The sequence below is a fragment of the Hirundo rustica genome, chromosome 3 (genome assembly GCF_015227805.2).
Source record: "Hirundo rustica isolate bHirRus1 chromosome 3, bHirRus1.pri.v3, whole genome shotgun sequence".
Classification (NCBI taxonomy): Eukaryota; Metazoa; Chordata; class Aves; order Passeriformes; family Hirundinidae; genus Hirundo; species Hirundo rustica.
In genome coordinates, this window is record NC_053452.1 from 30,819,028 (window position 1) to 30,845,597 (window position 26,570).

The window sequence follows — 26,570 nt, forward strand, 5'->3', positions numbered from 1 at the left end:
TGAAACCTCAACATTACGCAAGTAGGTTTGATCTCCAAGCCAGAAGCTTGGTGAAACTGCTGAACTTTTAACCTAACGTGTCTTCATGAAGAATGGATATTTGGAAAGACTTTTGCTCAAAGATTTTGGGTTGTTTTCTGTGTGTATTTTTAAGTGACATCCAGATAAAATATATTTTCTGGCTGTTGCAGTATTTTCCGGAGGAGACCTTACACCAGCACTGAAGGCTGGTTTTAGAAGCGTGATGTACTGCTTTAGGTTTTGGGACTGTCAAGTGTTTCATTGCATTAAAGCGAACAAGGCTTCCTTTACATTCCAGTCAAATTCTACAGAACAGATGCTCTGAGTGGCGCAGGTAGTGACAAGTTACAAGGGTCTGAGAAGAAAGCAATGCCTAAAACCAGCCACCTTCCTTGCATGGTCAGTGGGTGCTCTGGCCAAGAGCATTATGTGGAAAAGAGTGCAGTAAAAGGAGGGGCAGGGAAACCTCCCTTAAAATGCTCAAATGTGAGGTTCTTATCTACAAAGCAATGCCTATCCATGTGGTCTAGAGCATTTGATACACAAGACTGTGGTGCCTGTGCCAACTGTAAACCCTCCCTCCTTCCATCCCTGAACTGCCAAAAGCTAGTTCTAGTCTCCCAGACTCTCACGGCAAGAGGTCATGGCCACATCAAGGCCCTTTAAGACTCATGATTAAGAGAAGTATGTCCTGAAGTGTATCTAGGGAAGACTTCCTAGAACTGTAAGTGACCTCTAACACACTGTCCTTTCACAAGGATAGGTCATTTTTAAATGTATGCTCATATACCAAAGAAAACTGCCGAGAAGCTGAAGCAAATATTTGGGTAGTCATCTCCAGACTTTTAAGTGTCTACAGCAAGTCAACAGCCTGCCTGAAAATACAGCAAGTTCTTTCAGCTTCTGAGCCCAACCTACTTGTAGCTTGTTGACAAAGTTTGGAGCACACTCCCCAGAAAACCAGATTGCAGTATAAAATTCCCTCAGCTCCCCACCACAGCTGCACACAACTGGAAAAAAAAAAACCCTCTAAAAATTCAACAAAACAACCAACCCTGCTTCTAAACCACAACTTGATCTGGATTCATAGTTCTCAGATGTGATTCATAAAGAAGGCTCATTGCATACAAACAGAAGAGAAACCTACCCTCTATCAGAGAAGGAACACGTTCATCCCCTGAGGGCTGCAAACATTATTATGTCCAGAGACATATGTCTTTGCAGAACATGTACCAATATCACTGCTTGTCATCTCTAGTCTTGTATAGCTGACTTATTTAATAGCTTTAAAAACTGTACAGCGTTTTTTACAAGCCATCACCTGCTCCAGTTCATTTTGTCTCGCCCTTTGGAAAGGATGCATTTAATACTTACTTAAATCAATATTTTTTGTTTATTTTATAGCCTAAATTTATGGATGGGATACATATAAATGAATACAGTAAGCAGTCATACATTGCCTTGTACATGTTGAGGTCTTGACTCTGCTGCCCTGGTCATATGCAAGAACATGTCCCACTGCAAGAAAGGCTGAAATTGCTGTTATCCCCATTTGCTGCTAATTGAAGAACAGCCACAGCCAGCAAGTACCAAAATCTTTCCAGTAACAAGAAACAGCAGCATTTGCCCCTTTTCCTGCCCAGAAACTCATTCGAACAAGCAAGAAATCTCAATTTTCATAACACCTTTGCCAGCAAAATAAGAGGGAACTGCAAAATATCAGAAGCTCTGAAAAAATCAAGACCAACTATGTATTTGGCCTGGGTGGCAAATCCAAGAAGAAAAACTTTATACGTAACCCAACAATTTGCACAGAAGCTGACAGCCTATCACTAAATTTTAACTACTGGCTGCTGTACCAGTAAATTTGAGATGAAAATGGCACTAATACTATGGAATCCTCATGTTTTACTTCCTCCCCTTCTCCCAGTCATTCATGTCACAAACGAAGGGTCTATCACACTAAGTAGTGAATGCTTAAACAGACAAAATTGTACAGGGAAGTGTATCTTTCTCCAAATCCCTGAAAAGAAACTAGCAGATGTATAAAGCTAACACTGAGTCCATACCAGTGAGACACCCTTCTAGGTGAACTCTTCTCTAGTGCTTGTTCTGTCCATACCCTAACAACAAATACAGCCTGTAAGAAGCATGGCTACTGCCCAGGAAATGTTCTTACTGCGGGGTTTACAGTATCATCAGCTATTAATCATAAAAAGCTCCACTGGGATAACCCCAGAATTAAACAAATTAAGAAATGCACGTCTAGAGAGGGGAGTTGGTGTGGGAAGCAATTTCAAGGAACGTTGTTTTGTTTGCAAGTAAAAAAACATTTCTTTAGACAGGAGCGAATCCACAAGGTCTTACACTATCCTGTTCATGCTGAGATCTCAAACACAGGCAAAAATTTTCTACATTTTTAGGAGGTCATGCATGATAAGGAAACAATTCATCTCCTACAGGGCCTACCAATATCAGCATTAACTCTTCTTAATTCCCACAGCACATTTCATGTCCACATCAATATTGTGGGACACATTTCCTGCATCTACCAGAATGCTCCTACAGTGAGAGTTTGCCTCCACTTAAATTGCAATGTTGTGATGACATGGTGAACACTTCACAATCATCAGATCCCAGCATGTGACCACCAAGTAATCCACTTCCCTGAAAGCTGTTCATAGTAGAAGTGCCCTTTAAAGGTGTGATTTTCATAGCACCTCAGAAGCCTCTGTGTTAAAGAGGATGTCACAGTGAAAAGAAACCCCCAAAACCCCACTTCAATGCTATGACTGCATTCACCTAGAGAAGGAGTTATTTCTTGTTCACTTGATAGAGAGAGATCAGCACTTAGAGTATCTTGGAAATGAGCTCTCTCTGCGCCTTCTAACCAACCACGCCAGACCAAAGCAAGCATTTCTCTTAAGTTGGAGGGAGCACCTCTGAGGACCAAAATTTGAGCTTGAATAACTGAAAAGAGGGGAAACCACTTGTCATGAGAAATAGAGCAAAAGGCAAGAGGAAAGATCAGCTTTCTAGCTGGAAGGACGCTGTACTCTGTGAGTGTACTACAGCAACTCGCATGCTGTGGAAGGACCTTGGTGTGGAGGTAATGCCAGCAGATCAACAAGCCAATAGTTCAGTCAAGAAATTAAATTTATGTCTTTGTACTCAGTTCTTCAAATATTTAGGCTGAGGTTACTCCAGAGGAAATCTCTTTCTTATCAGACTCTAAGGGGTTTATATTGTGTAAAGCAAAGTATTTCAGACATTCTTTGCTAGGGAATCCCCCAAAAATCATATTTATGTAGGCAAAGTCAGCAGAAAAAGAAAAGGGTAAAAGAAAAAACCTAAAACAGAGACGCATTTTATCCTTCTCTTCAGAAGGCCTTTGGAAGGCATATTCAAAAATCTGTTCATCTTATCAAGGCAGCAATTTCAGGGTGAACATACTATTCAAATTAGGTTGCACAGACTTTACAAGAGCCTTTCATTCCTCAGATGAGTGAACAACATACACTCCCTATATAGTTTCCTCTTCATGGGTGTAACAGACTCCTATTAATTCTGATGGAAACACATAACCTCATAGAACAAGAGATCAACTCTTCCAAGCAGACCTCAGACTCAGTTAATTTCTGGTGAAACAGCCGTTATTGAAATTGTGCCAGATGGGCACCCAAGATTTTTTTTTTTTTTTGGCCTCTCAAAATATTTTACTTCCTCCAAAGCACTTTTTGAGCTGAATTTAGCAAAGTCAGTCCAAAGCATCCAGAGCATCTAAATCATCATCTCCTGACTCCTGGGGAATGTATTCCAAGTCATATACCAACTTCAGTAAGGGTCAGTTTCTAACCTTAGTGTAACTCTGAAAATCTCTTGACTACAGATTCAGAAGAGCAATGTATTCTATATGTAAGTAGTAGTTTATATTTCAGCTGTACTTCCATATCTTCCCTTAAATTTTCCTTACCCAGGAATACTTTTCTATCTGTGTAAGAGCTCAACCAGTTTGCTTCAAATTAGAAAGACTGAGGGAAGAGTTGTCACTGCTTCTGACACCACTAAGCAGAAGTTACTCTAGAGCTGTGCACAAAGTCAGAGGTTTTCTCTCTCTTGGCTCTGAGCAGAGCTTCTGCACCTGTACCAGCCAGTTCACAGCTGAGCATCAGGGACTGCTCTGCAATAACCTTCATTCTGCACTCCCATCAGCACTGATGGAAAAAACCTAGATTTGCGTTTCCAGTGTTATCATAGAGCAGCAGTAGATAAGCAGCACTGGCTCTGGAGGGGATAACTAACACAAGACACATAGGAGAAGGCAGACTTTCCCCCACCTCCGTGATGGAAGGAGTTGTTGGGATATGTCACTGTTCAGCACGCCTCTTAGCTGGCTTCAAAGAAACATTTATATTATTTTCTTCCTTCTATTTGTAGGTTGTCTTCACTAGCTATAGTTTTGGTTCTCAGCAGTCTGTCACTTCTGAGACAACCCTGTGGAAATAAGACAATGCCAGCACACTAACATTCAGGAGCTGCTCAACAGCCAATCAGATGTTTAGCATCCGCCATCCACAAACACTATGGAGGCATTCCTATCTCAAGGCACTGTCAGACTATTGGTGAATAGTAAAACGAAGTCCTCCTATTCCGCTGGTCTGTTGAGGTCTCACAAGTAACTCATGAATAACCATGTTAAAAATGGATAGCACTTTTGGATAGTAGAACATATATCTCAATTATTGAAATATGAGTCAAAAGGTTCTTTCACTCTTTTGGTAATATATCCCTAGTTTTCAGTACAAGGCATTTCTTCACAGTAAATGTGTCCAGGCTTTAAAATCAAACACACATCACCCCCAATGCAATTCTAAAAGAGTAAAATACACAACTTCCATGGAAGTCTTCCTTTGCTATCTGAAAATAATGGATCAGGCTCGGTCCAGACTCCTGCCCCCTCTGTCAAACTTCACTGACTGCAATTGTAGCAAAATATTCCACCTTAGTTCAAGTTCTCTGTCCACTCTAGAGAAAACAAAAGGGTTTGCATTCCAGCTTGAAAATATTCAGATAGAAGAAATTCCCTTCATCTAGTTTTATTAGAATATTCAGAGCACAGGTTTTTGCAACACTTCTTTCCTATCTTCTTCTAGCCAAGGAGTGGCTAGTGAGGAGATTTAAAGATAGAGGACTTAAAACAAAGCTTTATTATAGTCCATATATATATATATATTTTTTTTTTTTTTTTCCTCTCCCTTCTTTGTTCTCGTTCCCACCATCAGGCAGACCCAAAACCCCACAATATTTTGATAAACACACCAAAAGTAGCTCGGGATGTAAGTATGAAAATATGTACAGCAAGTTTATTTTGTGCCGGTTTGTTTTATGGCTCTCCTCCAGCATTTTGGATGCACAAACCCACTAGGGTCAAAGTGCTAAAATTTTCCTTAAACAAGTCCATCTCAAAGGTCCGGGCCTCTTTTTCCCTTTCCATACCACCTGCATCTCAACACTCCTTAAAGAAAATAGAATTTATCCCGTGCAGAAAAGAATAATGATGTGTATGTACATCCCTCTGTACTGAATCCTCCCCTGCTTGGCTGTGTTCCACCCTCCTTCATCAGTGTAGTTTCCCAAGTATTCCGAAGTGGGGAGGAGATCTGTACAAGGTTGCTAAGGTGACTAAATGCTTTAGCTCATAAGATCCAAAAGTTGGTGGAATTGAGAGTTTTGAGACAAGCTCATCAGTATAGCTGGAGCATCTTGGAGTTCTCTAAGCCTAAGTTACACGAGATAAAGGTCAGGGTTCTTTCCAGTATTACATCCCCCACAGATCCCCATCCCACAAGGCTTCAACGCTTCAATCCATGTTTTTCCATTAATAGGACATTAAAATCCTAAACACATTTTATTCTGTCCATGTCAGAAAGGTATCAAGATTTACACATCCACATTCTTTTACCAGGTAGTAGAAGTCAATCTCTATGAAATACACGGAAGAAACAGGGTTGGGGAGGGAAGGGGAAGGTCGAAGAGGAGATTAAAAAAATGAAACATAGCCTTCAACCTCATTGAAGGAAATTTATGTGTCTGTCTTTCTTAAGAAACAGTGCTTCTTTCACACAAGATTTTTTTTCTTTGCAAACTACTTCCGAATTAACAATAAAGATTTGTCAAGTTTTCTTTAAGACGGCAAGTTTTCTTTAAGAGGCAAACCAAACTCCTGGAGCAGGGTAGCAGCTGGGTGAGCTATGACCCGCCTTCAATTCAGGAGCAGATAAACAAGTTCTCAGCAAATGGTAGAGGGAAAAATAAGAAGGAGAGGAGGAGACAAGGAGTGTGAAACAACCAGTCAAAATATCCCATTTTAGAAAAAGATTAAGTTGCCATCTGCAAGAGGGATTAAAGAGGAAACTTAGAACCAATGTGTAGTACCAAGAATCCTTTTGAAGGAAGACCCAACTTCCTGGCCCCAGAAGCCACACGCTGGAAACTTTCACATTGTCAAAAGCCAAGAGACACACACCACAACACCTTGTGAAGCTGAGGAAAGGGAAAGCACTAGGAAGTGGTTCACAGTCTAGATGTAGCAATACATACTCATAACTCCTGCTGCTCCTTTTGATATAAGGCTGGGCCAGGCAGGTAGCCAGCTCCTAAGGAAATGATGCAATACTGATCTCAGCAGTTGAAAGGAGCCTCTCAAGAGTGTCTTATCCAGTCTCCTTGCTCAAGCAGGGTAAGCTAGGGCAAATTGCTCAGGACCACTGTTCAGACTCCTCCACAAGAAAAAAGCTCATTTTGTTCAGATGGAGTTCCCAGGGCTTCAATTTATGCTCATTGCCTCATCCTGTCACTGGGCACCACTGAAAAGAGTGCACCTTTCTGAAGCAAAGAGTCAGGTTTCCTAAAAGGCCTCTTACCAGACAAGCCCTCTTACCAACAATACAATTGTTTAGGGAATTTACTCCTGTGTACAGATGTAGACTGCTTGCGTGACAACAGAATATTGCAGAAATTCCTTCTTGTGCCAATGTCTGCTAATGACAGACATGAACAAGCTGCAGAACAAAGAACCATGCATAGAAGAGATGTGTTAGAAATAAAAATACCAGTACATTTTCCCATAGGCAAACTCATTATATGTTCTCACAGCACAAAAATTCACAGACAGGGCGTCAGTCAGCCAAAAAAAAGACTCCTCGTATTTGTAGAAGGTCTTCACAAATTGTTACTGCACTTCCCCAACCTTCCTCCAAATGAAATATTAATGACAGCACAATTTTGCCATTAAGATTAGAAGTTATGAATCCCCAAACAATTTAATACCAGTAGAAACAGCTTTAAAGAAAAACTCCTGACTGGTAATGCTTATCGACCTGTCTCCCGGTTCTAGTCCTATCCACAACACAGACCCTGTCCCTGCATTTAACACAGATGGTGACAGTGACACACAAACAGAGTGGACTTCTACATCTACTGGTTCCCATACCAGGTAACGTAACAGCCATTGCTGTTGCACTGGCTTGCTCCAAGACATTCCCTGGACATTCTAGTCTACAATCTTATTACTCCCCTCCTTGAGAATAAGTCTTTGTAACTGGTGATGATCCAAACAAAACAAATCAAAACACAACAAAATCTTCTGTTTGATTTGAATTCTCCGAAGTTTTAGGGCTTTACAAAATTTTTCCCTTTGCATGTTTCAGCTGCTTCCAATGAAGTCAGCGGATGTTTGACCACTGATTTCTGTGGGAATGACATGGGATTTTAGCCACAGCAGGACTGCTAACCACTACCACCTAGTATTTGCCCTTCAGAAGCTTTTCAGGGCAAATGCTTAGAAAGTAGCTGAATTCAACTTTCGCAAGCAAAGCCCCAGTAAAACCCTTTCTCAGAGGTCAAGCCCTGTTCCCTGAGGCCTTGGTGCAAGCTGTCTTGGCAGGGCTCCTCCTGAGCCTGTTGTGTGGAAGATAAGGAATTTGAAAGATTTCCTGCTCTGCAGCATATAGCTCCCCAAACATCTGACAGTTTATGTCCCAGGGACTGTCTCCACAGAAACCTGGCTAGAGACGCTATGATGCTCAAAGTGAGAGTTATCCAGTAGCCAGCAGTTCATCTTCACTCTTTCACACTCCCCATCCTGTACTACTTTCTAACTACATTACATTTCTAACTACACCAGGTACTGCACAACTCTGCCCAGCCAGGTCTGAAGGAAAGGTTGTTTAACTCCCACAGTAATGTTCCAATGCTACAGATAAAGCTCCTCCCCTGAAATCAAACACACTCTCCTGTTCACCAAAATACTGTGTGCCATGTGAGAGTATACTTGGCCCTGACTTGCTGCCCTCCAGCACTGCACACATTATCTATCAGATAAGCCTCCAGTAGAGCCCTCATATGAGGTCTTTTTCACACTGTTTCAAAATCAGAAGTAATCAAGACAGCTTGATTTTTATCTCAGAAGAGAGAGGGGGGACAACCAAAAGCAACCTCACATTTTGGGTTGTCCTAAACTAGAACTGTGTGCCAACCCTACAGCAGAAAAAAAATGCCGCCCCCAGAGTTCTCTCTCTTCAGGCAATGTTTACCATACAGCTGCTTGGTCTCTTCAGGACATTCACCTGCTAGACTATACCCAGGAGATGCTGCAAATTGAGATTACTTCCAGCAAAATTGCCCAACATCCGTTGGGGCCAGGCCTTTCGCATGTGGTAGCTGAGCTTATCCAGCAATGGCCAAGTTTCATGGAGTTACTCCGTGAGGACTAAGAAGAATTTAGTATAACCTTTCTAAAGGCTGACCTGCAATGACAGCTAGCCTTACCTCTTAAAGGCATATGTGGCCCTGCAAGGTATTCATTCAAATTGGGGATTAACTGTAGAGAACATCTCAGTTAGTTGAGACTTTTTCCATTCAACTGTATGCCATAAAAGGAACATTTACTATTTAGAGGACATGCAGGAAATCCTTTCTCTAAATACACTTATCTGTCCGCTCTGCAGCTTAGCACTCTTCACCACTATTGCTTGCAAAAAGAGAATTATACATACAATCTTCAAACTTCACTTGCCATGTGCACACAAGACCAACTGAATTTCTATAATTAGAATTTAAAGAGACTTTGGCTCTTGCCTCAAGAACAAATTTTCACAAAACTAACAAGCTTCCATTTCAATGAAAAACAGGAAGCAAAAATCCAAAGTAGTGCAGCTTATTGAATAGACCTGGTTAAAAAGAAAAAGAACTGGTTTGAAAAAGAAAAAAAAAGTAATTTTGAAAGAAAGTGCAAGCTATTCTAGTGTTGAGGATGCCTTTTAAGGTATTTTTTTTAAAGAAAAGGAACAACAAAGACATTTCCCCTTTCATCAATATTTTCCCCTTCTACTGAAAAAAAAATAATACATTAAAGAAAATAATTTAGAAAAATCTATCACCATTGATTGCGTAGCATTCAACTGCATTTAAAAAAAAAAAAAAAAAAAAAAGAGAGAGAAAGAAATAGGTACAAATAAATACACGTGTCTGGCATGATTTATCACACATTTTGAAATATCCAGCTCTCATAAGGATGTGAAAACATTTGAGAAAATCTGTGTTTTCTTCAAAATTTGGCAATTCTGAATACAGACCTTTTCAATGGGAAAATCTCAAAGGAAAAATTTGCACGAGAAATACTGAGCTCTTTCAAAAGTCTAACCACCAGTGTCAGTAAGGGAGATGAACAGTTACTAAGACTCGGTCTGTCTTTTGAGAACAGTTGCTCAGTCAACTCCCCTCCAGCACCTCTAGCTACCACCAGCAGCAGTTCTTCAGCAACAGCAACAACTGAGCTGCTAGATTGGCCAAGGACAAGGAAGGTCTCCTTTATCCATGAGCTGTGCTCTCCACTCCAAACAGGTAGCATAGCACACAGTAGGAGACAGAATGAACAAAACCCACTGGGCCTATTGCCTTGTACCATAAGATACAGGTGAGAAATTAAAAGCAGATCTCTCCCTCTGACATAACTATGGGAGCAGCTCAACAGCCAAGAACCCTGTCTTTTGATGAGCAGTTTTGTATGCTGCAGTGCTTGGGGAGAAAAACTAGAACAATGTAAACACAAATACAAATATATGCTCTGTATCAATGATTGCCAAAGGGATCGCAGAGCAGGAATTACCAGTTGTGTCCACGTGATGTGCTGCTTTTTAGATCTGCTCAGCCTTTATCACTTTTCAAATCCCATTTCAAGAAAACAAGCAAAACAAAAAAAGAAACGTCCCACAATTTTAAGACGTTAAGTACTGCAGGTTGGTAGCAAGCTAAGTGACAACCATGCAGTGCTAAGGAGATAAAAGCAAAACAGGAAGATGTTTCTGTATGTTAGCTGGGCAACAAGTAAACACAGGCTGGAAGCATGAAGGATGTGAAAGGCAAGAGTGAAAAACCCTGTCCTCAAGTTTATTTGGCTTCCACTGGCCTCAGTGAGACTTACACTCACCAATCTGATAAAAAGATCTTATGAACTATAAAGCTGAAAGGGTTTTACCAATCAGCTAGTCTGACCTCATACATAGCAAAAGCCACAACATTGCTATAAGTTAATTCCTGACTGAAGTAGAATATAACTTTTCAATAGGCATCTCATTTGATTTAAGGACTTCCAGCAGTGGAAAACCTACCACAACTCTCAGTAAACTGCCTCTCACTTTAGAAATTGCTTCATCTGCCAAGTTTCAATTCCCAGAGTCTGGGCCCTGACTTACTTTTTCTAGATTGAAAACTCTATCACCAAATCTTCTCTGTATAGCTAATTATAAATAGTGATCAACAAGTCACTTTTAAGCACCTCTGTAAATAAATACAGGATAAGCTTTTGAGTCTCATCCACCAATACGTGAGATTAATCAATGTCAAATTCTGTAATATTCCATTTATGACCTCTACAGTCTGTCACATACACAATGGCCACTTGAAATACAGTTCATTATTGGATCAAAGGAGTTAGTCAAGTTTAAAACAGAAGTTATTTCTCATGGCAACCTGGAAGGATACAAGGATATCACAATACAGGTATGAAGAAAATGATGGTCTGCTTACGATCATTCAGCAAGTATGTGGTAGAGCCCAGAGTAATGACAGTTAATTCAGATTTTAAATTCTCATCCTTGCTCACAATGCCATCTTCCTGCACAGCACAAGGCAGAAACTATTCTAAAAACAAAACAAAAAGCCACATCCTGGAATTTCTCCAGATTTGGAGCAAGGCTTTTGAGCTATTTTCATGCAACTGAAAGCAATATAGAAAAAAATCTTGGTATCTACATAATAATATCCTTCCTGATTACTCTGAGGCAGAGAAATCATACCAAGTAAATTAAACTCATAGGCCTGCACCCACAGTAGGCCCACTCACACATTCTTGTTCTCTTGCATCTGCAGAGGTGCTTGGCAAGACCAGTTCCAGCAGCCTACTGAGGCTTTACTATCAATTTGATTTCTAGGAACTAAGCAGTCAACAACAACAAAAAAGTCTGTCTCACAAATTCCAGTTTGCTAATGTAAACATCACTAAAAAACCACAACAACTTTAAAAACAAAATATTTGAAAGTCAGTTTCCCTTCTTTACTAGCTGCCAAGAGCAGAGTTCAGGGCACCCTGCTTCTTGAGTTGATGAAACCATTAACACCTACAGCAGCGTCAGGAATGTTAGTCTGCCCTCAGGACTTGGTAAGTAATAAGAAACTGGTGTCAGTTTGACTTTTAAAAACCAGTTCCAAGTAATAAATTTCCAATTTCTGAGCCGGATGGAAGCCCAGCCCAAGCAGCATAGCAGAGGCTCAAAGCACTTCACTGAAAAGGTATCAACACTGGCAACCGATGCTCGTGAAAACAGTTAAAAGATATCTAACACAAAAATATGCCTTGCTGCAAAATGCATCCAGCACAGTGTGTGGAGAGTTATTACAAAAAACCCAGTGAATAACACTGGCAGGACAGAATACTCAAGTCTCTCTTTAGTCAGAGCTTTTGTTGCTACAGACGCCAGAACAAGACTTAGGGAGACCTTGTGTGTCAACATCAGGCAGCCAGTCTGGAAGCCAGAGAGCCAGCATGAATTACAGGGTCTGTATGCATTTAGCAACTTCAATAAGGAACCCCCTTTATATTCATTACAACACAGCTCTGTCTTCACTGCTCCAAGGGGCGCTACAGAGGAGGCATTAGCAGCTGGTCCTTGCAAGAGTCACAATCTTCTAATAGGATAAAGGTGGGATGCCACCCTCTCCCCAGCAACATCAGTCTCAAATGCCTCACAGCACATGGTGATAGCTTTGTCATGGCTCATCTCGCTTTTTCCCAAACACAGCTCAGCAGGCACCATCCTACACAAGTCGTATGTGCCCATTTCCATTTCATGGGGGAGGGAGCCATGACTGGAATTCAACATCCATTCATTTATTTTGGTCTGCCTAAGAGAAGCACAGTCAACTTTCTCGTGCATTAAACCACTTAAACCAACACTTCCCTGACTGTGCTACCTCCTGTCCATGCCCTCTGGGCTCTAGAGCTGAAGCAAAACATGTAACTTGGCCACCTCTCTTCTACTTCCCTACTCCTCAGGTGAATTTACTGTTGCATTTTAAGGTACAGAGGAAAATAAATCCCACAATGATAACCTGCCATTTATTCTGTATTTATTTCAAGCCGAAGACAAACTCTCTGCATATTCGGATGGACTTCTTTTGACACTACTGCTGTGTTTTGTTCCTCCCCACAAACATACGTCAGATACCCTTCCTGAAAACACCTCCTCTGACACATGGTCCAGTGCACTGCTAGTGCTATATGCCAATCCCCCTGTAAAATTCACTTCCTTGTGTCCTACCAATAGCCCAATAGTCCAGGATTCTCAGTCATTTCCAGTCCCTTGAATTAGCATCCAACGATGTCCTGTTTACATTTCAGGGCTGTGGCAGAAATAAACACCATAAAGTCAGGACATTCCATCAGCAGGATTCCAGTGCAACCATGCTGGGCTGTGACCAGGATGTTGAACCAACTATGGTCAGACTTTTCACTTTATCTTATTTCCTCTTCCTTATGCTTCCATTACCTACCAGAGGATGCCTTCTATTGAGACAGTCCCTGCAAGGAGTGATAACAATTGTAAAGACCCTTCCAGTGTAAGTTACTTAACAAGGAATTAACCAGTAAGGAAATAAACACAACAAGCAGAGAAGGGGTACTGGATCACAGAAAAGGATTTTATGTTTTGTCAAACAGAATTTCAAAGTAACATAATCATCCCTGTATCTGTCAGATGATGAAACTGAGACATGGACAAGGCAAAGCCATTTCCTGGTTAGATGGTTGCAAGGACCGAATTCTGCTGTCAACTATGGTAGCAGTAAAACCAAAGATGAGTCAAAACTAATTAATTTCAATTATTCTTAATTATATTTCACCTACTTAAGTAGCAATACTTGAATAATCAGAGGAAACATCACAAATGCATCTGCTATTAAACCTCAGCCAAGAGACACTTATTTCTAAGTAGTAGGTTATAAAATTTCCAGACTAGAACACAGCCTGATAGCAAAACAGCTGTCCTGTGGTATGACTAAAAATTCTCTACTTCTCACCCTAGCAGTGTACAAACAAATGCTGTCTTCTCCATTCCAATTAGAATATTAAATGTAAATATTATGAAGAAGGATCTCTCAAGACACATGAATTGGATGGCTACCAAGGACAGGCTGAATGCTTTGAAAGCAACATTTTCTATGATGCACAGGATCTCTCAGAATCAGAGAAAACAAAGAAGGAAAAGATATACCAAGCTTGCATACTCTTTTTGTCTCAGTGTAGAAAAAACTCTACTGAATATTTAATTGAAGTGTGTGTTCAATCTAGATTTCAAGTGTTGCCATTGCATGCAGAGTAGAGTTACTGTTTAGGTACTGATTCTTGGGGGAATATAACTTGAAACCAGAAGATTGTGCTGTTGGAATTACTGCTTGCTCTTTGGGATTGAATTAGCATGGAAATGACTCCTAGCACTTGTGTAAGATTCTCATCTTCAAGTCACAACCCAGGCCAGAGCTCTCTTTAAGACAGTTTTGTACATTGCTTTTTGTACATTGTCCCACAGATGTCTCATTTACAAAGACTGAAGACTCTTTGGAAACTCCAGAAAGGCGGGTAAGAACTTCAATCTACTCCCCAAATAAAGCAAGGAAGATAATACCCATGCTCCAGGCTTGCAATGATCTCCTTCCACACTTCCAGGTATCAGTTATTAGCCACCATTCACCAAGTGGACCAAACCTGACAGATGCCTTAATATGACAGCGACAGCTTTGAGAATCTGCCTCAGGTCCCACTACTGCTGCAAAGATTTTCTGTTCTGTGAAATTTGTTCCAGAAGAATTGTGTGGAAGCCTATGCCTCACTGAATTTAGACCATGATGCAAGACTCACCTCTTTGTCCAAAGCATAGTGTGAACTGCATACTCAGAACCTCCTGGCTCTTTTCCACGAGCTGGATTTTTCTTTCTCCCTGTCCCTGAAGTTTACAAGCACATTGTTGGAGGCAGGTAGGGAGTTCTGGTACTTTTGCTCCCTCTATTTGGGAAGCTGTTGATTTAAACCATGTGCACACAGTGAAGTCTCGACAAGGACATTATAAATGCTTGTAATGATGTGACGGCTGCTGGCGATCAATGGAAAAAAAGGGAGGGAGGAGGGGTTTACTGGGTCTTGGGCCAGCTCCTAATGGACAAGCTTCCACATCACAAAACCAAGCACTGCAGCTGCCACAAATCACATCAATCAGCCCCCTCCCCAGAACAGCCAGGCAGCAAATGGACAGGCACTGACCAGGCTGCTCTCTCCTAACGAGGTTTCACAGGACTCTGGAGTGCACTGGCAAGACAGGCTGTGAGCAAATTTGATGTATACTGCCCACACTTTGCCTGCCACTTTAGCATCTTTAACAAATACTACACTAACTTTAAAAATAATCAGCGGGCCCAAGTTAAAAATAAATTGCAAGTTGGCTTCCATGAGAAAGCAACCGAGCCAATACCATTTATAGTAATTCGACGTGTCACTGAATAGCATCATTTTTATAAATACACTGAAAGCCGGACATGAAATAACTGGTTAACAGCTCCCTAATCACAAGGGCTTCCTCTGCTACACATTTTTCCTATTTATCCAATGGCTTCTGTTTTATATCTAGTTTGCTAATGGAAAGAGGGGCAGGGGGAGGGGGGGGGAAATTGGCCTTAAACTGATCCAGCAGATGCACAGAGCTGGGGCCTCAAACACTGGCTTCTTTTCTGCAGCCACCAAAGGGCAGTGGGGGAGAGACATTTCAGCAAAATTCTTTCTCTGCAGTAACTACCACAGAAACACATTTCCCTCTGTTTGTAGCCACTCAAAATAACTGCAGCTCAAATGCCAGAATATTTTGTGCTCCCTGCATTTAGAAGAGAAAGAAATGGGGAAATACTAAAGAAAGTTCCGAGTATGGTGGTCTCAAAACAGCAGTAAAAGGCTTCCAAAAAAGTACACTCTCATAAAGAAAGCCAAACAATCTGGCCCAAAAATATTTGTTATTTAATGATCCTGAAGTGTTTTACAATCATGCATAGGAAATCATTCCTACATCATTTTATATGACTGTTCATCTTCTAGACTGTGCAAACCATTCGGAGTGTTAGAACAACTCTCTGTATCAAATTTCTTACAAGTCCCAGGACTGCCTTTTCAAGAATGACTGTGTGCAGCACAAGCAGCTATCATCATTTATGAATGTATTAAAATAATTAAACAAGATTTCCTCAGGTATGTTGATTTCTGTCTGCACTGCTTAAAGTTAGGATGCACATTGAAGCCTGTCTACTTTCACAGTGAGGACTCTGACTTGTGTTACTTAATGGGTGGGAGGGTGCCTCACACTGGCACAAGACCATAAGGCTAGGAAAAAGGTGAGGGATTTACCATCTACTCAAAACTGTACCTACCTTTGCTCTTTCCACTTTAATTTTAAGGTGCTTGATAAATACTTTAATCTACATTGTTTTGGGTTTTTTTTAATCTACAAAGGTAGATGAGGGGTGCACTATACATGCATGTTGAATATGATGGCAAAGGTTGTCTAAAACACAAGTCATAGCAGAGGCAGGAAGCAAAAACCTGCCTTGGATTCTGTACCCTTGAGGCCCTTAGCTCCAGTGAATAAAGTCTCACTGAATCCCCTATTTCTGTACTGTAGTATTAGCCCCAGAAATAGACATGCAAATCTCCTAACCAATCTAAGTCTCTTAACATCAAAACTATGCTTATGTTATTGCATGTCCTTGCAGTCCTCCCTCAGCATCTAAAGAAACAGTTTTCTCTTTTGTGATGACTTATTTCCTAATCATTTGTCAATAGTTTGTCGGTCCAGAGCAGAGGGGAAGAGAGTGGTAACTAACATGGGAAGGCCAGTGGCACTGAAATAATCTTCTGTACTCACAGGAGTGTAGGCAGGTTCTGGTCTTTAACCTATATTCCTCATTGCTTAGGTAGACCATTCCAGGTCTGGGTGAAAGGCATTTCTCTTTGTGAATGAGTGAATTTAGGAAAAACTTAAAAATAAATCAGTCAGAACTTTGTGCTCAAGATCACCTGAGATGCAAAAAAACAAAGTCTGACTTTATGAAGCAGGCCATTTATAGCTATGTTTTATAATTTCCCCCATAAGGTATCCTGGCACCTGGGAAACAACAGAACTAGCTACAGCTTTAGGAGTGACTGTCTGCAATGCATGACCTTTGCCATCAGTAGAGGAGACAACGGAGAAAGAAAAGCAAGAAGCAACTTTCAGTGTACCCATGGACATGTGAGCCAGGGACACCATGAGATCTGTTCCCTCTTCCCCTTGCATCTCTTGATGTCCTTTCAGCATTTGGAGTCAGGACACAGTGTTCACAGGAACAACCCAGCAAGTTTAATTCCGTAACAAACAATGCAGTACTTCCAAGAGTAGGGTACTTCCTCTCCTCTTGCTAAAGGCTGAGGAGAAAGACCTTACCTGAAGTGGTTAGTAATGCTGGTCCAAGCACAGATACCCTGCCTTGTGCTAGATAAAGTCAGAGAAGATGGCTGCCCACAGCTAATGCCTTGACACGCTGAGTGGGATTACAAACCATGGCCTGGCACTTTGTATGAAAAAGCAGCAAGCAGACTGCCAAGACCCCTCTCTAAATACATTTCAAAGTGGGTTATTGTGAGGAGTGTGAGCATTATGATCTCAGCTGCCAGCAAGTACTTCTGTGGGAAGCAGTTTGCAAGCGGGAACGCATTCTCCCAACAATCCAGGCTTTGACCCATATTTGTGCTGTGCAGTTAATCTAAGTGGAATTAGTGCTGATGAAAGGGGCCATATGGACAGCCCTTGAGACAGAAATCTTATTTACCCACAGAAATTTCCGTGGCCAGCAGCACTGTAAGATACATCTTACATGCATGTGCCAAAGCCACGTGCACTTCTCTCCAGCTGCCTAAACAAGGACTATCCAACCCCAACTTTCTGCAAGATGGAAGAATTTTGTGATTCCTAGGTTCAATCAAAGTAACCCGAAGAGCTATTCTAATGCATTTTTATATAGCACACAGAACACCCAGCAGTGCCTTTCAGTTAGTGCCTTGTTTGTCTGGGTCTGAACAGAGGACATCCAAGAACACACCTATTGGTAGTCTCAAAATATTTTCTTCAAATTTCAAAACAAATTCAGTGTGTTAAAACCAAAATATGTTTTTCCATACTACCACATATTTGCCTCCCTCTCTTCTACAGCTCCTTTAGTGGTACCCCAGAACTGCTTAGACCAAATCTTCCAGTTAAGATCTCCTTCAGTTATTATGGGAATGTAAGTCAGAGAGGAGCATGAATCCAGCAAAACAGAAGTTTTGACTGGACTTGGATCCTACTTTTCATGGAAAGTGAGGGTCATAACATAATTCCCTTGTGTCCTCACAAGGTACATTAATTGTTTCTACAGAAACTTTGGAGGACACCATGCATATTCTTCACATACAAGATAGCAGCATATCACAGAGCTGTCAGAGAAGCATCCCTTGTTAACATTCTTCAGCTTGTTTTATGAACTGAGATTTTGCAGAGAAGAGCAAATAGAAAAAGCTGTCCAAAAAACAGTGCTAAATGATGGTGTAAGAGTAGAGACACAGGCAAAGATAGGTGCACCAGGGGTCCATGCACTGGCTGAGTAAACAGGAATTATTTTTCCCCTCAGTTAGATTACATGTGCTGGAAGAACTATGGTAGTCCAGGACTGTTTAATTTCTTAAAATGCAATGGCAGATGGCATTAGTAAAGCTGCAGTTGGAGACACTGTTGTTCAGCATGTCTTAGCAGAAACAACATCTGGTGCCCTTCCTTATATTTCTTTAAGTTTTCAAATGCAAACATGTCTTATTTAATTACTTTCTAGCCACCCTAGGCAAAGCATCTCACACACACTCCTCTGGTAGATTCCTCTGCATGAGTGCAAGTTGAAGTATTACAGCAGTTCATTGCCTATCATATGCTTTCATGCTAGCCACTGAAGTTCTGGCTTGACCACTATTGACAGATACATTGACAATTCAAAAGCTCATTGCTGCAGACATCCTAAAACTACCAGGCAAGCACAGAGCAAGTACATAACGTCACCAGCAGAATGGGTACAGCTTCAAAGACAAGCAGAGAATGTCAGTTTTCCTGTATCCTGTCATCCCTGACCACACCACCATCTTTGCCTGACAGAAGAACATTAGTCTTTCAAAAGAACATGCAGATAAAGCAGAGGCAACATTACACTTGACTTATCCCTGTATGGAGTTATGCATATACGTGTATGCCGCTGCCCTGTTGCACATTCCAGAGCCAGACTACTCAGGCTTCTACACTCAGAGAGAGGGCTGTATGTTTGGGCAGATAGAGTAGGGATCCATTTGTGGCATGTCTGCCTTCAGCCCTGAGAAGAGAGACTGACACTATATTCACTTCCACTTTTCTCCTGAGCTTAGGGGTAAATTGCAATTCAGTAATGAATGAAACACATTTTTCCTAAGAAACAAAGCTCAAATGTTTACATTGGAGCTTAACCCTCCCTTTCACCAAAGCTGCACTGGAACAGTTACGCACCAGGACAGCTAGCTTTTCTAAGAAGTGTTTGGGGAACTCTCAGTAATGCCTTGACCAGCCTGAATCTGAATTCCCATTTGGACAAGGCTCCAAGCATTAGACCTTTTCCCCTCCAAGCAGTAAAACAGTGGTAATATCTCATGCATTCAAAAAAAAAAAAAAAAAAAAAAAAAAAAACACCAAAACCCAAACACAAAAAACCCCACCCCCACACCAACCAAAAAAACAGCAGTCCTGCTTTTACTTCTTAAGTTAGTACTTGTTTCCACAAACTCTGTATCAGATCCTCTGTTTATACTGAAAGGTCCTTGGAGCAGTGGCAGCTTCTCCTTTAGCTCCTCACTGGAGTTTAGCTACAAAGAATAATAGTCAAATCTGCATTGGCAACATCTTCCATGGCCAGGCATGAGGCCCAGAGAAAGCATCAAAAATTCTCTCACCCCAGATATTATCCTACGCTTGCTCTGCATTCTCAGTTGTACCATATTCACCTCAGAGGGGGTAAGTTTGCCTTTGAATCCATTGATTGTGATCACATAGTCATAGCAACACCTTCCCAAAACACTGCTAATACTGGACCACCCAGAATGGTATCCGAATGAACTATCTCAAACCGTACTTTGTATGGTTTGAAATAGTTCATCCCACCATCCACTGAATTCACCACACCAGATTAGAGCTGCTATTTATTGGTTACAATATCTATACAGACAGGGGTTTATGCCATAAGGTCATCAATTCCAAGAACTTAAGCACTCAAAGAGATGGCAGAGAAATACTAGGTACAGGAAAATGGCTGTACTTACCTCTTCTGAATTACACCCCCTTGCAAAAGGCCATTCTCCCTCTCCACATCAGTACTAAAAGCCTCCTGTAAGTATTGTCCTCCTTAGTGTTCAGGTGATTACTTGTTTGATTCACTAATTCGGCTCTAAATATCATTGCTTTATGCATAAACGTACACTCTACCTAGCACCTGACAGAAAGATATTCCTGTTAGGTGGAGGTCAGAATGGATCATTATAATCATCAAAAATGACCTCTTGCAGAGCACAAACTGCAGAATCTCACTTAACTTATTCACTACCTCTCATAGAGGTAGAAACAGAGTTGTCACAGCATGGTATAATGTTGGGGTTTTTTCTGACTTCAATTTACAACAGGCAGTAGATGTCTCAGCAGCCAAAGACATTCATGAATTCATGTTTGACAGCCATTCAGATTACCTTACTCCCTGACCCTCCTTACCGCGGATCAGTAAATGTTTTACTAATATCAATTAATTTAGTCTCAGGTCATGATTAAAGGAGTCCTCTTCCTCCTAACTCCAAATAACGAATGAGAATTAGAAACCACAAAACTACACCTATACAAAGCAGTATTGGAAGAGTCACAAACAGAACCCAAGTGTCTTGTTTTCAAGATCAACTTGATTTTTCAACCAACAGTTTGCTTTAAAGTAACCAGATTATGCAGAAACTAGGGGTTTATTTTCATTGTTTTGTTGTCTTGCATAGGAGAGATTCCGGAAGGGATAATAATCATATCCTGTGACCTCCACTATACTGAACAGCAGCAAAGAAAGTTTGATCCCCAAGAGCTTTCTCATGTCCTTCTCAAAACCCCAGCATTTCTCCATTAATGAAAACATTACAGAATTTCATATGTATAGTGGTATGGTAGGACTGCTCAGCTATAGAGAAAGCAGTGTGAGGCACTTTTAGCGTGGGGCACTACAGACAACAAGTGAGAAAGAAGAAACAAGATCCAAGAGGACAAGACAGGGTTGATTTTGGCTCTTTTTAGGATTTTTTGGGGGGCAGAGGATTGGGGTGAAGCAGTGAGCTAAAATTAAAAAAAAAAAAAAAAAAAAAAAAAGACAACAACAAAAACCCAAATAAAATTCATTCCACTTCACTGCTTCTAAATGTCTCCTGCCTTTGTGCAAATGTAACACAATATTGAACCTGCAAAATACAAGTTTCACCACAAGAATTCTTTCTCCACCTTAGCAAACGTCCGCTGGTAGATCCAGCTCACTTGTAGATCACCAAATTGTAGTTGATCAGGTATAGACAGCACTGACTCTCAGACAACGCAAGTAAAACATTTGGGAATACTGCTCAAAAGTAATTTTCTTTCCAGTGTAGTATGTATTTGTGACTGAGGCAACCAGAAAACATTTACACTACCACAAAGCTAAGAAATAGCTACAAGTTTGCTGCCTCCAGCCAAATTCTTTGCTTACTCATAGAAAAACATGTCTGACTTCAGTAGGATTTTCTTAGCATTTCAAAGGTGCCCTTGGTCTCCAACCAGATGCAAGGTATAAACAAGCCAAGAACTTGACCCAAATTTGCTTACTCTTCAAGACAACTACAAGTTACAATTCGCAGCAATTTTTATGCTGCCATTATGTTGTGCCCATCAACACCGCTTGAACTCAGTGGCTTTCCTTCTGACCTGTTCAGCTGATTCTCCTCATTTACCAGGCTGATCATAATGTTCTGAGAAAGATACAGTCTCTTCCTCTAATTTGTTTTTGAACAAATTAAAGCACACTGGTTCTACTCTTCCAAATCCCATTAAGTTCCACTTAATAATGATGCAGTTTCCTCCCTCAGAAGCAGCAAGTAGGCTCCTCCATTCTGCATTCCCTTCTCATTCTCCATTTATCTGCTTCAGTCAAATTTAAGTGGGAGACTGAAAGCTCAGTTGTTAGACAGCAGTTCCTCCATAAAGAACGTACTTGAAGAAAAGAAAATGAAGTAAACTTTGTGATCTTCACTGTGGAAGAAGTGTTTCCAGGGACAAAGAATTCCTGTATGCACTATAGGTATACCATGGATAAGAAAAATATAAAAATATCCAGAGATGTAAGACAGACACTTTACTTAGGAAAAAAAAAAAAAAAAAAAAAAAAAAAAAAAAAAAAAAAAAAAAACAAAAAAACAACAAACAAACAAAAAAAAACCTGTATTTGTAACCTTCAGGATTTAAGTGCACCTTCAACAGGAGTCAGAAAGAAAATGTCCTCTCCACCACCTTTTCATTTTGGAGGGGGAAAAAAAAAAAAAAAAAAAGGTAAAGAAGGGAGACATTTTCCTTAAATTCTAACTATGCCAAATAGCTCCAGGACAATGGAGAAGAAAGATTATCTCTATCACTAAGTAGGAAATATGGAAGTCTTAAACTGTGTGATTTGTATAGGATGACTACGATGTAACACCATGATGTCTACCTCATCTTTTCCTCAGCATAATGCTTTTCTATTTTCCTTGCCAAAATCATTATTCTTCAAGATGTAAGTTGACCAGAAGTTGAAAGCAGGGACACTGGCAAGTAACTTGCAGGGGAATATGCATTGGCTTCCATTTAAGACAAAGCTCCAGCTAAAATGATTACTTGGTCCCTCTTGGCACGGTTGTTAAAGTGCTACATTTTGCTACTGTAACAGGACTTTCTACCCTTACTATTTCTATACGGATTTAATATTGCGTTCTGATGCAATTGCTGCCAATACGAGGTCCTGAAATACAGGGCCCCACCGGAGTCAGAAGGAAAACAACGTACAATGGAACCAGGGATGGGTTAAAGAAAACACAGAGAAGAACATTGTACTTGGCTGTACAAGTAACTCATGAATACATCTTGAGAAATGTCCTGGATTATCAACTGCAATAAAACTCTCTCAATGAGGAAAACAGGGATGTCCTGGAGAACTACAAGTTCTGGTTTTCTGTGTTCACTTCATGCACAGTTTGAAAACATTCCAGAGAGAGAGAGACAAGAGAGTGGCAGAGAGAAGGAAAAGAGAGAGCAGCAAGAGAGAGGGAGGGAGAGAGGCAGAGAGAGAATGGAGCCATAGAAAGCTCATTTTTCCCAGTAGCTAGAGACAGATTTAAGCACTGCCTGTGTAAGGAGAAAGACAGCAAAACACCATTTGGAACATGGATGGGAGAGCAGGGATACAGAAATAAAGAAGGGTTTTATCTGCTTCCTACTCAGTCAAATTTAAGTGAGAGACTGAAATCCCAGTTGTTAGTTTGGAGACAGAAGCTCCTCCATAAAGAACATATTTGAAGAAAAGAAAATGAAGTAAAGCTGAAATCAAAGAATGAAATGGCCAATAATTACACAGGTGTATGCTTAAAGTGGGCGACAATTTAAAAGTTATGAATCAAGAGACTTTTGAAACAGCCGTAAAGAACTCAGATCGATCTTTTCCTCTCAGTGCTGGCATGATCTTCTCTCTCTCATCTGCTATGGAGTAGTCCTTTTCCCTGTCTTTAAGCAACACTTGGCAGCATCTGTAAGATACAAGCCAGAAGCAGCCTTCGGCACCATTACAGTAGTAATTACTTCCCTGAATTGAGGAAGACTCTCCAAGTTTCCACATAAATTTCCCATTTCCTATTGAAGGATGATGGCTTAGAATGTGAACATTTCACTCCGTCCAGAACCTGGATGTGTTTGAGTAAGAAGAAAAAACTACTGAAATTATTCCTTTATATCTAAAGCAATAGAAGTTCATAATTTTCATGCTGATATCGTAGGAATGCTGCACAGAAACATAGGATGAGTGCCTGCACGCACTTGGATGGAAGACTATTTGGGGTTTTTTTTATATTTGCTTTAGCCCATCTTGATACGATTGAAAATTAATTCAGTCTTCAACTTCTTGCCTGTTGGTGTTAGGCTAGTATGTTTGCTATTATTGTTTTTCTTTTTTTAGCAACAGCCAAGATTTTAAAATTAGACCTTCTAAACTTTGAAAAAAGAAATCTAATAGTCTGTTGCAAGTGCTTGTTAAGGGGCTGAATTCTGCTTCATCTCAGGCATCTTTTAGGATGCCTTAACTATATGCAAGGAACAAAACACAGTAAGAGTTTTAAGAAAGAAAAAAAGAGCAAGCAACAAGCCTTATCTTCATCATAAAAATGCAAAGCTACCCATATGGTCCACTGCAAAAGAATGCATTTCCTGGAGGCACTGTGCTGTCTCACTAATGAACATATACAAGATGTACTGTTCAGATATAGGCTGGAGGTCACAAAATCCCACTGCTGACCAGCAAAAATAAATAAATAAATAAATAAATAATCCTCATATTTCAGAGTCAGGAGATTCTCATACAGCCACATTTCCAACACAGCAGCTGAGTAAGGATTTTTAAAAACAGCAAAAACATCAAAGCATGTTTAAGTTCCCAGATACAAGATTTCTGCTCAAAATAAAAACTGTCTGTTCCCACTGTTTAAAGGAAGAGAGAGCTGGATGTTGTTGTGGGTTTGTCCAGTGACGTGCATGCACAGCATCATAGCAGAAAGTTTGCAGACCCATGAGGAAGAGCATGAGCATATGTTCATACATCCCAGGACAGAAGTGACTGGGTGCCTATCCACACACCCAGGCACACATGTCCTGATCAGGCAGGATGAAGGCAGAAACACAAGTTCACACACATGCAATTCTTACCTCTCCTCTGTATACAAAACAGATTTAGAGTCTGAGTGAAATAGCTTGGCAGTCAGAAAAGAGTGATATTTCTCATGTAGAAAATACCACCCAAGTTGCAGAGTCATTTTTCTTGCTACTCTTCCATTCCACATGCATGTTGGCACTTCATGCCGACATGAAGTCATAGTATATTCCAGGAACAGCTCTAGCCTTTCTTTCTTTTTCTTTCTATTTTTTCTTTTAGAAGGAGAAGCAGCAAGCTTACCAAAATTGGCTTAAACCATGAAGACCAAGACCCTGAAAGATACATGGATGCTTTAATCATGGGACAACCACCTCCCAAGAGAAAACTTGGGAATCTGTGTTCCTCTGATCACCAGCAGAGTCAAAACCACAGTGAGGTCAGTGGATGACTGCGGAAGACAGAGGCTTCTGCAGGCTCTTAACCAGTTTGCCTGCAACAGTACTAACCTGGAATTTCTGACATTCATAAAGCGATTCAATAATTTCTGATAGAAACACTGGAGGATTATGTACATTTTGCTGTATATAACAGCTCAGTTGAGGCTTTGAAATGACACTGTGGGTCTTGGATGGCTTCTCTGTGCTTTTAAGCTACTGGTACTCCAACTGGAACCCAAACAGTGCTTTTCAAAGATGTGCCTTCCTTCACAGACGTTAATTATTTTGTAAAGCATTCTAATGAAACAAATGTTTGAAAATGTGAACAGATACTCTGCCTGCTGATTGCTGCTACCAATCTAAGATTTTCAACAACCCTAAAACCACAGAATCTAATCTCCATTTTCCAAAGCTGTGCCACAGGATCTATATCCTGTCCTTCCAGCTTCTAACCCACTAAAAGAATGGCAGAACCCTCAGGCATTAAAGCAGTTTTTAGTGGGCACCACTGGAATTCCAGGCATAGAATTAAAAGCTGGTTTTGCTTTGTAGTGACAAGAAACGATTCCAGCTAAAAAATGCTCTGTAGCAAGAGGACACAATGACTTGGTCATCTCTATGAACTCTGAAGAGGCAAGAAACTCACAGCAGAAATCAAATATTACAGAAACCTAACACTGACAAATATTCACACACCTTAAGCCCAATGGCCTGACTGAGCGGGGAAGAAAGGGTTCTCTGAAGCTACAAAGCCTCATTGTCGAAACAGTTAAAAGATGATAGTTATTCATCAATCTGTTTCCAGTCACATAGGTCTGGTGGATTGGTTATTTTTGGTGAGTTTTTTGAGCCCAGACTGAAAGCAAAAAGAAACACTATGCACTGCTTAAAACACAGAGAGATAAAACGCACCAAATAATATCTATGCTAATCTTGCAGATCTGCTATTGGAAATTCCTGATTTATTAGCAGGGTTAAAATGACACCAAAACGTTCAGCTCAAAGTGCAAAACTGAGGACAGATATTCTTTCCAAAATACATTTAACCACATGCAGCAAGAGGAAAAGAACACTTTATCAAGGGATTGAGAGCAAGTCCAAATAGAAGAACAGTTTTATCAGATTTTCCAACTTGCTGCATTGGTCTCAGTCACACAAGCAGCACTCATTTGCTTTGTCTTTTAAGTAAAGCTCAGTTATAGAGCACAGCTCCCTTTTATTCTGAAGCCTGCAGACTGCAAGTAATGTGGACAATTTTTCGAAGCTCAGACACCACTGGAGAAGGCAAACGATTCCTGGGTCATGCTATTTTTAATGCCTTTCTCTCTGCCATGCCTTTACTTCTATGCCATTTCTACATAGGATGACAGCTTCGGAACAGCTTCAGTGGAGATTTAAAAAAAAAAAAAAAAAAGTATTGAGTTGTAGCTTTTTCTTAAGACCTTTGTCTTTAGAGGCATAATATAAAGGTGATGGTCAAAATTTCCACCGTTACTC

At 40.6% G+C, this 26,570-nt stretch overlaps 1 protein-coding gene across 5 annotated transcripts in view; it reads right to left on the bottom strand.

Moving 5' to 3' along the window:
- The window catches only part of DAAM2 (dishevelled associated activator of morphogenesis 2), a 197,814-nt gene that overhangs the window by 126,303 nt on the left and 44,941 nt on the right, over positions 1-26,570 (bottom strand). For 2 of the 5 annotated variants that reach the window (XM_058419770.1, XM_040058616.2), the window contains exon 1: positions 14,495-14,662. The exons of 2 other annotated variants lie outside the window; for them this stretch is intronic. In XM_058419770.1, coding sequence (XP_058275753.1) covers positions 14,495-14,525 — 31 coding nt within the window. In that variant the 5' untranslated portion in view covers positions 14,526-14,662. Of the gene's footprint in view, positions 1-6,621; positions 6,660-14,494; positions 14,663-26,570 lie in introns of those variants that run through there. One more of the 5 variants, XM_058419769.1, reaches the window with a different exon arrangement.